This window comes from Pongo pygmaeus, chromosome 2 (genome assembly GCF_028885625.2).
Source record: "Pongo pygmaeus isolate AG05252 chromosome 2, NHGRI_mPonPyg2-v2.0_pri, whole genome shotgun sequence".
NCBI classification, from domain to species: domain Eukaryota; kingdom Metazoa; phylum Chordata; class Mammalia; order Primates; family Hominidae; genus Pongo; species Pongo pygmaeus.
Window position 1 is genome coordinate 102,099,784 of NC_085930.1, and position 13,365 is coordinate 102,113,148.

General features: G+C 44.8%; 1 protein-coding gene across 10 annotated transcripts in view; it reads left to right on the forward strand.

Moving 5' to 3' along the window:
- The window catches only part of DCAF1 (DDB1 and CUL4 associated factor 1), a 107,767-nt gene that overhangs the window by 13,570 nt on the left and 80,832 nt on the right, over positions 1-13,365 (forward strand). For all 10 annotated transcript variants that reach the window (XR_010125726.1, XR_010125727.1, XM_054483622.1 and 7 more), the window contains one exon: positions 7,807-7,924. Coding sequence is in view for 8 of the 10 variants with exons in the window: in XM_054483622.1 (XP_054339597.1) it covers positions 7,815-7,924 (110 nt within the window). In the remaining 2 variants the exon portion in view is untranslated. The remainder of the gene's footprint in view (positions 1-7,806; positions 7,925-13,365) is intronic.

The window sequence follows — 13,365 nt, forward strand, 5'->3', positions numbered from 1 at the left end:
GCCTGGCTAATTTTTGTATTTTAGTAGAGACGGGGTTTCACCATGTTGGCCAGTCTGGTCTCGAACTCCTGCTCAAGTTATCTGCCTGTCTTGGCCTCCCAAAGTGTGGGGATTACAGGCGTGAGCCCCTGTGCCTGGGCAGCACCACTTATTGAAAATACTTTTTTCCTATTGAATGGTCTTGGTACCCTTGTTGAAAATTGATCATAAATGTGAGTGCTTATTGCTGGATTATCAATTCTGTTGTATTTGTCTATATGTTGATCCTTATGTCAGTGCCGTGCTGTTCCATTTACTATAGTTTTGTAGCAAGTTTTGAAATCAGAAGTGTGATTTTTCCAACTTTTTTTTTTTTTTTGAGACGTAGTCTCGCTCTGTTGCCTTGCTGGAGTGCAGTGGCGCAATCTTGGCTCACTGCAGCCTCCGTCTCCTGGGTTCAAGTGATTCTCCTGCCTCAGCTGCCCCAGTAGCTGGGATTACAAGTGCGTGCCAACACGCCCAGCTAATTTTTGTATTTTTACTGGAGATGGGGTTTCACCATATTGGCCAGAATAGTCTCGATCTCGACCTCGTGATCCACCTGCCTCGACCTCCCAAAGTGCTAGGATTACAGGTGTGAGCCACTGCGCCTGACCCTAACTTTGTTTTTTTTTTTTTTTTTTTTCCCCAAGATTGTTGTGGCTATTCAGGTTTCCTTGCAATTACATACGAATTTTAGAATCAGCATGTCCATTTCTGCAAAAGAGGTCATTGGGTTTTTTTTGTTGTTGTTGTTTTTTGAGACAGTTGCTCCCAGGCTGGAGTGCAGTGGCATGATCTCGGCTTACTGCAACCTCTGCCTCTTGGGTTGAAGCGGTTCTCTTGCCTCATTCTCCCAGATAGCCGGGATTACAGGCGTCTGCCACCATGGTCAGCTAATGTTTTGTATTTTTAGTAGAGACAGGGTTTCACCATATTGGCCAGGCTGGTGTTGAACTCTCGAACTCAGGTGATCCACCCACCTTGGCCTCCCAAAGTGCTGGGATTACAGGCGTGAGCCACCAAGCCTGGTCTGTCGTTAGGATTTTGATAGCGATTGCGTTTTATTTGTAGACCACGTTGGAGTGTATTACCATCTTGATACTAAGCCTTCTAATCCATGAACACAGAATGTCTTTTTGTTTATTTAGGTTATTTAAAATTTAGGTCATCATGAATTGACTCCAGCAATGTTTTGTAGTTTTCAGTGTACAAGTCTTGTGTTTGTGCCTTTTTGGTTGTTGTTGAGACAGGGTCCCGCTATGTTTTCCATGCTAGAGTGCAGTGGTGTGATCTTGGTTCACTGCAGCCTCAACTTTCTGGGCTTAGGTGATTCTCCCACCTCAGCCTACCGAGTAGCTGGGAGTACAGGTGCACACCATGCCTGGCTAATTTTTTACCTTTTTTGTAAAGACTAGGTTTTGCCATGTTGCTCCAGCTGGACTTGAATTCCTGAGCTCAAGCAATCCACCCACCTTGGCCTCCTAAAGTTCTGGGATTAACAGATGTGAGCCACCCTTCCTGGCCTTGTGCCTTTTAAATTAAATTTGTTTCTAATTATTTTATTATTTTTGGTGCCATTGTAAATGAAATTGTTCTCTTCATTTACTTTCATATTGTTTTTTGGCTAGTGTATAGCAGTACAACTGATTTTTGTGTGTTGCTCTTGTACCTTGCAACTTTGCTGAATTCATTTATTCTAATAATTTTTATGTGGATTCTTTAGGATTTTCTGTATATAGGATTATGTCACCTAGGAATAAAGATAATTTTACTTCTTTTCAACTTGGATACCGTCTATCTATCTATCTATCTATACACACACACACACACACACACACACACGCATACACACTTTTTTTTTTTTTTTGAGGCAGAGTCTTACCTGTCACCCAGGCTGGATTGCAGTGGTGCAATCTTGGCTCACTGCAGTCTCCGCCTCCTGGATTCAAGCTGTTCTCCTGCCTCAGCCTCCCCCATAGCTGGGATTACAGGTGTACACCACCATGCCCAGCTAATTTTTGTATTTTTAGTAGAGATGCGGTTTCACCATGTTGGCCAGGCTGATCTGGAACTCCTGACCTCTTGATCCACCCGCTTCGGCCTCCCAGAGTTCTGAAATTACAGGCATGAGCCACCGTGCCCAGCCTATATTTCTTTTTCTTGCCTAATTACTCTGCCTAGGACCCGAGTAGAGTGTGGTTTTTTTGTTTTTTTTTTGAGACAGAGTCTCACTCTGTTGCCCAGGCTGGACTGCAGTGGCACAATCTTGTGGCTCATTGCAATGTCTGCCTCTTTGGTTCAAGCAATTCTCATGCCTCAGCCTACCGAATACCTGGGATTATAGGTGTGCCCCATCACGCCCTGCTAATTTTGTATTTTTACTGGAGACGAGATTTCACCATGTTGGCCAGGCTGGTCTCAAATTCCTGGTCTCAAGTGATCTATCTGCCTTGGCCTCCCAAAGTGCCGGGATTACAGGTGTGAGCCACCACGCCAGGCGGACTCCAGTGTTTTAATAGAAGTGGCAAAGGCAGACATTGTTGTCTTGTTTCTGATTTTTGGGGCAAAGCTTTCAGTTTTTCACCATTGAGTATAGTATTGTTCATAGTCCCCTTTATCATGTTCTAGAAGGTCTCTTCTGTTCCTTGTTTATTGAGTGTTACTCCCCCTGCCCCACCCGAGACGGAGTCTTGCCCTGTCGCCCAGGCTGGAATGCAGTGGTGCTATCTCGGCTCACTGCAACCTCCGCCTCCCAGGTTCAAGCAATTCTCCTGCCTCAGCCTCCTGAGTAGCCGGGATTACAGGCACATACCACCACGCCTGGATAATTTTTTTTTTTTTTGTAGATGGGGTTTCGCTCTGTCTCCCAGGCTGGAGTGCAGTGGCTCGATCTTGGCTCACTGCAACCTCTGCCTCCTGGGTTCGAGCGATTCTCCTGCCTCACCCTCCCAAGTAGCTGGGATTACAGGCACGTGCCACCATGCCCGGCTAATTTTTGTGTTTTTAGTAGAGACGGGGTTTTGCCATTTTGGCCAGGGTGGTCTGGAACCCCTGACCTCAGGTGATCTGCCCGCCTTGGCCTCCCAAACTGCTGGCGTGAGCCACCATGCCAGGCCTAATTTTTGTATTTTTAGTAGAGACAGGGTTTCACCACGTTGGCCAGGCTGGTCTCGAACTCCTGACCTCAGGTGATCCACCCGCCTGAGCCTCCCAAAGTGCTGGGATTACAGGCGTGAGCCATGTGCCTGGCCTTAATTTTCTTAATATGCTGTTGGATTCTGCTTGCTAGTATTTTGTTGAGGATTTTTATGTCTACGGTCATAAAGGACATCGCGCTGTAGCTTTCTTTTCTTGTGATATCTTTATTTGGCTTTGGTATCGGTAATGATGGCTTCATGGAATGAATTAGGAAGTGTCTTTCCTCTTCAGGTTTTGGAGAAGTTTGAGAAGGACTGGTGTTAATTCTTCTTTAAATGTTTGGTAGGCCTGGTGCAGTGGTTCATGCCTGTAATACCAGCATTTTGGGATGCCGAGGCGGGCGGATTGCGTGAGGTCAGGAGTTCAACACCAGCCTGGCCAACATGGTGAAACCCTGTCTCTACTAAAAATACAAAAATTAGCTGGGCATGGTGGCGCATGCCTGTAGCCCCAGCTACTTGGGAAGCTGAGGCAGGAGAATCGCTTGAACCTGGGAGGTGGAGGTTGCAGTGAGCCAAGATCACGCCTCTGCACGCCAGCCTGGGCGACAGAGCAAGACTCTGTCTCCAAATAAATAAATAAATAAATAAATAAATAAATAGTTTGGTAGGCTGGGTGTGGTGGTTTGTCTCTGTAATCCTAGCACTTTGGGAGGCTGAGGCAGGAAGACTGCTTGAGCCCAGGAGTTCACGACCAGCCTAGGCAACATAGGAGGGAGACCCTGTCTTTAAAAAAGAAAAAAAGAGAGAGGAGAGAGAGAGCGAGGAGAGAGGAAAGAGAGGAAAAAGAAAGAAAGAATTGGTTAAATTGTTGCCACATTCTACCAGCCTGGCTAGTACTCTTCAAGATTGTCAAGGTCATGTAAAACAAAGACAAACCCCCAAACTGTCTATCATAGACCAGAGGACAGTAGATAGACATGACAGCTGAATGCAGTGTATCCTAGATGAGATCATGGAACAAAGCACATGATTTGAAAAATGGTGAAATCTGAATCAGGTCTGGAGTTTAGTTAATAATAATGTGACAATGTTGGTTTCTTAATTTTGATAGTGTACCACTATAAGATGGTAACATTAGGGAAACCTGAACTGGGTGAGAGGTATGTGGGAACACTGTGCACTGTCTTTGTAGCTTTTCTGTAAATCTAAAATTACTCCAAATAAAAAGTTTGTTTTGGCTGGGCGCAGTGGCTCACGTCTGTAATCCCAGCACTTTGGGAAGCTGAGGTGGGCAGATCACGAGGTCAAGAGATCGAGACCAGACTGGCCAACATGGTGAAACCCTGTCTCTACTAAAAATACAAAATTTAGCTGGATGTGGTGGTGTGTACCTGTAATCCCGGCTACTTGGGAGGCTGAGGTGGGAGAATCGCTCGCTTGAATCCGGGATGTGGAGGTTATAGTGAGCCGAGATAGCCCTACTGCACTCCAGCCTAGCGACAGAGTGTGACTCCGTCTTAAAAAAAAAAAAAAAGAAAAGAAGTTTGTTTTAAAAATATATATATCGAGGCTGGGCACAGTGGCTCATGCCTGTAATCCCAGCACTTTGGGAGGCCGAGGCGGGCAGATCATGAGGTCAGGAGTTCGAGACCAGACTGGCCAATATGGTGAAACCCTGTCTCTACTAAAAATACAAAAATTAGCTGGGTGTGCTGGCGTGCACCTGTAGTCCCAGCTACTCGGGAGGCTAAGGCAGAAGAATCACTTGAACCTGGGAGGTGGAGGTTGCAGTGAGCCGAGATCGTGCCACTGCACTCCAGCCTGGGTGACAGAGCAAGATGCCATCTCAAAAAATAAAAAAATAAAAATAACAACGTATGTATAGTTAGTAGATAGCAGTAAAATATGCAGCCTGAGTTTTCTTAGGTTGAAGTCAGAAGTCCATATTAGTCTGTCACACCTACAGCATTTCCTTTTTGTGGCTTTGGTTAGAAATTCTGAAAATAGGACGGGGTGTGGTGGCTCACACCTGTTGTGTCAGCACTTTGTGGGGCTAAGGCAGGAGGATCACTTGAGGCCAGAAGTTTGATACCAGCCTGGGCAACAGTGAGAACCCACCTGAACAAATAATAAAAATAAGCTGGGCATGGCAACACATACTGTAATCTCAGCTACTCTGGAGGCTGAGGTGGGAGGATCCCTTGAGCCCAGGTGGTTGAGGCTGCAGTGAGCTAGGACTGCGCTACTGCACTCAAGCCTGGGAGGCAGAGTGAGACTCTTAAAAAAAAAAAAAAAAAAAGTCTGCTGGGTGTGGTTTTCACAGCTGTAATCCCAGCACTTTGGGAGGCCGAGGCGGGCAGATCGTGAGGTCAGGAGATCGAGACCATCCTGGCTAACACGGTGAAAGCCCGTCTCTCCTAAAAATACAAAAAATTTGCCGGGCGTGGTGGCACAAGCATGTAGTCCCAGCTACTTGGGAGGCTAAGGCAGGAAAATCGCTTGAACCCAGCAGGTGAACATAACAGTGAGCTGAGATGGCACCACTGCACTCCAGCCTGGCGACAAAGCGAAACTCTGCCTCAAAAAAAAAAAAACAAAAACAAAAGAATCTTTTTGATTTTGTTCAATTTTGGGGGTGGGGCAGATATTTTCCTTTGGAGTTATGTGTAATCCAGGTGACATGAATCACTACTTTTGGAATTGCGTGTACTTGATTAAAACACAAATATTATTTGCATTTTATAATACATTGCAATAATGCAATGCAATAATGATATCATCTTTTACATGTATTTCTTTTGGTTTTATGGTAGATATCTTTAGAAGAGTTCATTTTAAATCAGCTAGTAATTCCTTTCTGATGTGAAACTCTTTATGGAATGGTTGCTATTTCTGAGAAGATACACATTTTGCGTGGCAGAATATGACATTTTGATTTTAAGGCTACTTTTATAAAGAAGTTGATGCTCTAACCTGTCAAACATTTGTGTCTCATTTATCCCTTTTGGATCCCCTTATAAGCCTCTCATATGTGGGTGTCTTATTTGGTCCTCCAAAGCTCACCTCAGCTCCCTGCCCTTCTGCATTCCTAGTTTGACCACTCAACCCAGCCAACCTTCTCTGCCTCTCTTCTGGCCTCTTCTTTCCAGGAAATCAGCTGAGAGAGAGGTTAGGAACCTTCAAGGATAAATGAGTTTATAGTGTTCCTTCTCCACTTTCATGCTGGCAATAGTGTCCATTTCATTTCTTGGCCTTCTCTTTAAGAATTAACAGAGCTGGGCACGGTGGATCACGCCTGTAATCCCAGCACTTTGGGAGGCCGAGGCGGGTGGATCACCTGAGGTCAGGAGTTCGAGATCAGCCTGACCAACATGGTGAAACCCTGTTTCTACTAAAAATACAAAAATTAGCTGGGCGTGGTGGTACACGCCTGTAATCCTAGCTACTTGGGAGGCTGAGGCAGGAGAATCGCTTGAACCCGGGAGGCGGAGGTTGCAGTGAGCCGACATTATGCCATTGCACTCCAGCCTGGGCAGTAAGAGTGAAACTCTGTCTCAAGACAAAAAACAAAAAACAAAAAAAAAACGGAGTTCGAGGCTAGCCTGGCTAGCGTGGTGAAACTGCGTCTCTATTAAATATACAAAAATTAGCCAGGCGTGGTGGCGGGCGCCTGTAATTCCAGCTACTCGGGAGGCTGACGCAGGAGAATTGCTTGAACCTGGGAGGTGAAGGTTTCAGTGAGCCGAGATGGTGCCATTGCACTCCAGCCTGGGTGACAGAGTGAGACTCTGTCTCAAAAAAAAAAAAGAAAGAAACAGGAGTGTGCCATGCCGTTTATCTTTGATAGAACTTTGCTCAAGGGACTAACGAGCAAAATATTTTTGGGAGTAGTTTTGGCCACATTTTGTGCTTAAAAAAATGTAAGCACAGAGTTTTAGACCTCAGAGATCTAGGCCTGGGATTATTGTATATATTACAGGTAGGCATTAGGTAAATCTATTTTATTTTCTTTTTGAGATGGAGTCTCGCTCTGTCGCCCAAGCTGGAGTGCAATGGTGTGAGTCACTGCAACCTCTGCTTTCCAGGTTCAAGTGATTCTCCTGCCTCAGCCTCTTAAGTAGCTAGGATTACAGTCACCTGCCACCATGTCCAGATAATTTTTGTATTTTTAGTAGAGACAGGGTTTCATCATGTTGGCCAGGCTGGTCCCGAACTCCTGACCTCAGGTGATCCACCTGCCCCAGCCTCCCAAAGTGCTGGGAGTGTAGGCGTGAGCCACCATGCCTGGTGGTAAATGCATTTTTGATGAGGGAAAGGTACCATATTTTTTGTCTGATTTTCAAAGGGGCTCCTCAAAAGGTTAAGAATCACTGTTTTGATCCAGCTTCTTGCCTCATTTGACAGTTGAAGCTGAGGCTGAGAAAGGCGAAAGTACTTGTTCATTATGATTGAATGGGTATCTAGGCTTGACGAGTATCCCGAGTTTTCCGCTGTACCACAAATAAATCCAAAGGGTTCAAGGGGTTAAATTTCCCTTTTTAATTTTTTCTCTTGCCTTCTCATCCCTTTTCTACCCCTTCTTCACTTTTATTTGCTTGTGTTCATTTATTGGTTGTCTTTTTTATTTTTATTTTTGCTTCCTTAGGCAAAGCCATGACTACAGTAGTGGTACATGTGGACTCCAAAGCTGAGCTCACTACCCTGCTGGAGCAGTGGGAAAAGGAACATGGCAGTGGGCAGGACATGGTACCTATCCTTACCAGGTATGAATAACTTTTTTAAAACCTAGTTTAATAAAAAACTTCGGACACAACTCACATGCTACATTTCTTCATACACACACATAAACACACAAAAACTAGTTTAAAAAGAAGCAAAAATTGGTGTGGAGAATAGCATAGGAACATTTTCACCTAGGCTGTAAATTCTAAATCAATTTTTTTCTTTCCTCAGATTTAGTCTTTATCTCCCTACTTCCTGAAGCTGTTTAATTTTCTTATTTAATTTAATTTAATTTTTTTTTTTTGAGTCAGAGTTTTGCTTTGTTGCCCAGGCTGGAGTACAATGGCGTGATCTTGGCTCACTGCAACCTCCTTCTCCTGGGTTCAAGTGGTTCTCCTGCCTCAGCCTTCCAAGTAGTTGGGATTACAGGCTCCCACCACCGTGCCCGGCTAATTTTTCTATTTTTTAGTGGAGATGGGGTTTCACCATGTTGATCAGGCTGGTCTCGAACTCCTTACCTTAGGTGACGCACCCGCCTTGGCCTCTTCCCAAAGTGCTAGGATTACAGGTGTGAGCCACTGAGCCTGGCTTTTTTTTTTTTTTTTTTCATACGGAGTTTTGCTCTTGTTTCCCAGGCTAGAGTGCAATGGCATGATCTCAGCTCACTGCAACCTCCACCTCCCGGGATCAAGCGATTCTCCTGCTTCAGCCTCCTGAGTAGCTGGGATTACAGGCGTTTGCCACCATGCCCAGCTAATTTTTGCATCTTTTTAGTAGAGACAGGGTTTCACCATGTTGGTCAGGCTGATCTTGAGCTCCTGAGCTCAGGTGATCCACCTGCCTCGGCCTCCCAAAGTGCTGGGATTATAGGTGTGAGCCACCATGCCCAGCATATTTTTAAATTAAATAAAAATAAAAAAAATTGGACTCATTTCACAACTGTTTGGTGAATGTATCTTTTTTTTTTTTTTTTTTTTTTTTTTTTTATCTGAGACAGAGTGTCGCACTGTCTCCTGGGCTGGAGTGCAATGGCATGATCTCGGCTCACTGCAACCTCTGCCTCCCGGGTTCAAGTGATTCTTCTGCCTCAGCCTCCCGAGTAGCTGGGATTACAGGTGCGCGCCACCACACCCGGCTAATTTTTGGTATTTTTTGTAGAGACGGGGTTTCACCATGTTGGCCAGCCTGGTCTTGAACTCCTGAGCTCAGGTGATTCACCTGCCTCAGCCTCCGGAAGTGCTGGGATTACAGGTGTGAGCCACTGCACCCGTCCTGGTGAATATATCTTTACCTGGCTCTTCTGGCTCTGTTTTTTTGGAGACAGGGTCTCACTCTGTCGCCAGGCTGTAGTGGCATGATCTCAGCTCACAAGCAGCCTTGATCTCCTGGGCTCAAGCCATCTTCTTACCTCAGCCTCCCTACTAGATGAGACCACAGGTGTGCACCACCACACCTGACTAATTTTTAAATTTTTTGTAGAGGGAGGGTCTCCCTGTGTTACCCAGTCTGGTCTTGAACATCTGGGCTCAAGCAATCCTCCTGTCTCAGCCTCCCAAAGTGCTGGGATTATAGGCGAAACCACCATGCTGGCCTATTTGGCTCTTCTACAGATACCTGAAACAGACCATGTCCAAAATTGAGCTTATCATCATCATTTCTGTGTCTCTCCTCATTTATTCATAACTTAATGCTTTTTTTATTCCCTACCTTGGTTTTAAACTGAATGGTTTTAACTGAAAAACTTTTTTTGTTTTTATTTTTTATTTTTTGGGGGGATGGAGTCTCACTCTGTTGCCTAGGCTGGAGTGCAGTGGCACGATCTCGGCTCACCACAACCTCCACCTCCCAGGTTCAAGCAATTCTCCCTGCCTCAGTCTCCCGAGTAGCTGGGATTACAGGTGCCCGCCACGACGCTGGCTAAGTTTTGTATTTTTAGTAGAGGTGGGGTCTTGCCATGTTGGCCAGGCTGTTCTCGAACTCCTGACCTCAAGTGACCTGACTGCCTCGGCCTCTCAAAGTGCTGGGATTACAGGCGTGAGCCACCGTGCCCGGCTATGATTGTTTTTTTAGACAGGATCTCCCTCTGTTGCCCAGGCTGGAGTGTAGTGACGTGATCTCGGGTCACTGCAACCTCAACTTCCTGGGCTTAGTTGATTCTCCCACCTCAGCTTCTGGAGTAGCTGGGACTACAGGCACACACCACCCTGCCTGGCTAATTTTTTGTATTTTTAGTAGAGAGAGGGTTTCGCTATGTTGCCCAGGCTGGTCTTGAACACCTGGACTCAAGCAGTCCACCTGCTTCGGCCTCCCAGAAGTGCTGAGATTACAGGCATGAGCCACCATGCCTGGCCTACGATTATGTCTTTTTATTGGTGTCTCCTCAAATGATGATTTATCCACTGCCTGGTTCATAATAACTGTATGGTATATAATTTTATTTAATAAATGTGTCAAGATGGAGAAAAAGTGAAAAGTAAAGGCTGGGGAGGGATGCTCATGGGTTTTCTAAGGAGAAGGTCACTGGAATGTGGGGATCCTTAACATCTCATCTTCAATATCATAACTGTTTAAAAATCTTTTTGTTTGTGCAGTGATCTCTTACTTTTTATGGAGAAAGAACTATAATATTATGAAAGTTTAAATGGGGATAAATGCATTGTTCGTAATTGCTTTTAATACACGGGGAACATGTGAAAATACCAGTTTTTTTTTAAGGAACAGGATTATTGCTGACTGGCAGAAACTGGATTTTAATTGGTAGAGGCATTGGAGAGTAAAAAAGTTAGGCCAGGTGTAGTGGTTTATGTCTCTAATCCCAGCACTTTGGAAGGCTGAGGTAGGAGGATCGCTCGAGGCCACAAGTTAAAGACCAGCTTGGGCAACATAGTAAGACCCCGTCTTGATTAAAAAAACAAAACAAAAAAAGAATAATTAAACACCAACTATTAAACAAGATACTTGAAATGCAGCCACAGTGAATTAGAGAATTTAAATATTGTGCTGTCAACATGTGTATAATTGATGTGACTGTGAAAGGAGGAGAGTCATTAATGAGGATGGTTATGTGGATTCATTCACTTGTTCAAGAAATATTCTTTGAGCACTTATACTAAAAGTACTTAATGTTTTATTTTCAACATTATTTTACATTATCATATTTTATCCTCGGCTTTTTCACTATGCTATGCTCTTCAGCCATGCAAAGCCTAAAATAGAGGGGGGTCGTCCTCAAGGAGATAACTACCTGGGAAGCAACTAAGACTAACAGAGGCCTGGCATGGTGGCTCACACTTGTAATCCTAGCAGTTTGGGAGGCTGAGGCAGGTGAATTGCTTGAGCCCAGGAGCTCAAAACCAGCCTGGGCAACATGGTGAGACTGTTGTCTCTACAAAAAATGCAAAAATTAGCCAGGCATGGTGGCACGTGCCTGTAGTCTCAGGTACTCAGGAGGCTGAGGTAGGAGGATTGCTTGAGCCAGGTAGGTCGAGGCTGCAGTGAACTGAGATTGTGCCACTACACTCCAGCCTGGGCAACAGAGACTCTGTCTCAACAACAACAACAACAAAAACTAACAGATAAGGAACAATGCATAGTAGCACAAAATAGTATATAATGATGAAGTTCCAAATCAGGTAGTATGGTTTGTATGTGTGTGTGTGGGTATATATAAAACACATCTACTGGAATGGGAAGGTTTGCAAATATTAAAGGGGTTATCAGAATGGAAAGAAAATGAGTGAATCAGTTCATTCCACTCAACAAATATTTGAGGACTTTTTTTGGTGTCATAACTGTAAGAGGCACTTATCTGAACTTCACCTTCCTTATTTGTCACTCAAAGTATCTCTGAAAGATACATCATTAAATAATAGACATTCTCACATTTACTTGTGAAAAACTGCATAGCGAGGCAGTGGAAACTTAGGTTAGAATCCTGGGTTTTGACTCCAATTCCAGTGTGTTTTTTTTTTTTTTTTTTCCCCTAGGCTGGAGTACAGTGTTGTGATCATAGCTCACTGTAGCCTCAACCTCCTGGACTCAAGTGATCCTCCTACCTCAGCCCTCTGAGTGGCTGGGGCGCATGCTACCATGCTCCACTAATTTTTTTTTTTTTTTTTTTTGTAGAGACGGGATTTTGCCAGGTTGCCCAGGCTGATCAGTTTATTTTATTTTAATCAGGGGTAACTTCCCTCCTTCACCAAATTGTGGGTCTGTTTACTGGATATTTTCTAAAATAGTTTTAGGGTTTTTTTTTTTTTTTTCTTCACTCATCTGGCTGCAGGTTTGGGTGTTTTAGTATATTCCATGAAGAGCAAATGAATTTTAGGCCTGTCTGCTCTTTTATTGACCATTATTTTTATGATCTTTTGACAGTTTCGTAAGAACAATGTATGTCATTTTGTTACTTGAATTCATCCTTTTATTAGCCTTTGACTTGATTCTGTTGAAAGGGGCTGGCTTTGGTCCAAGCTGTGCGAGTGGGCTTTTTTTGTTTTGTTTTGTTTTGTTTTGAGATGGAGTCTCACTCTGTCGCTCAGGCTGGAGTGCAGTGGTGTGATCTCGGCTCTGCAACCTCCGCCTCCCAGGTGCAAGCAATTCTCCTGCTTCAGTCTCCTAAGTAGCTGGGATTAGGTGCCCACGACCATGCCCGGCTAATTTTTTGTGTTTTTTTTAATAGAGACAGGGTTTCACCACGTTGGCCAGGCTGGTCTTTTTTTTTGAGACAGAGTCTGCTCTGTTGCCCAGGCTGGAGTGCAGTGGTGCGATCTCAGCTCACTGTAAGCTCCGCCTCCCGGGTTCACGCTATTCTGCCTCAGCCTCCTGAGTAGCTGGGATTACAGGCACCCGCCAACACACCTGGCTAATTTTTTTTGTATTTTTAGTAGAGACACGGTTTCACCGTGTTAGCCAGGATGGTCTTGATCTCCTGACTTGTGATCCGCCCGCCTCAGCCTCCCAAAGTGCTGGGATTACAGGCGTGAGCCACTGCGCCCGGCCTTTTTTTTTTTTTTTTGAGATGTAATTTATATACTGTAAAGTACTCTGCTAGATGGATTTTTTTTTGTAAGACCATTATCGAGATCAAGTTATAGTAGAATTTGAGTACCAGATTGCACCCTCCTGCCTCATCCCAGTCAATAGGTACCCTAAATTAACTGTTTTTCCTATTTTGGATTCTCAGTTTTTTGTTTGTTTTGAGATGGAGTCTCACTCTGTCACCCAGGCTGGAGTGCAGTGGCTCGATCTTGGCTCACTGCAATCTCTGCCTCCCTGGCTCAAGTGAGTCTCCTGCCTCAGCCTTCTGAGTACCTGGGATTATAGGCGCCCGCCACCATGCCTGGCTAATTTTCTCATTTTAGTAGAGATGGGTTTTACCCTGTTGGCCAGGCTGGTCTTGACCTCCTGACCTCAAGTGACCCACCTGCCTCAGCCTCCCAAAGTGCTGGGATTACAGGAGTGAGCCACTGCGCCTGGCCTGATT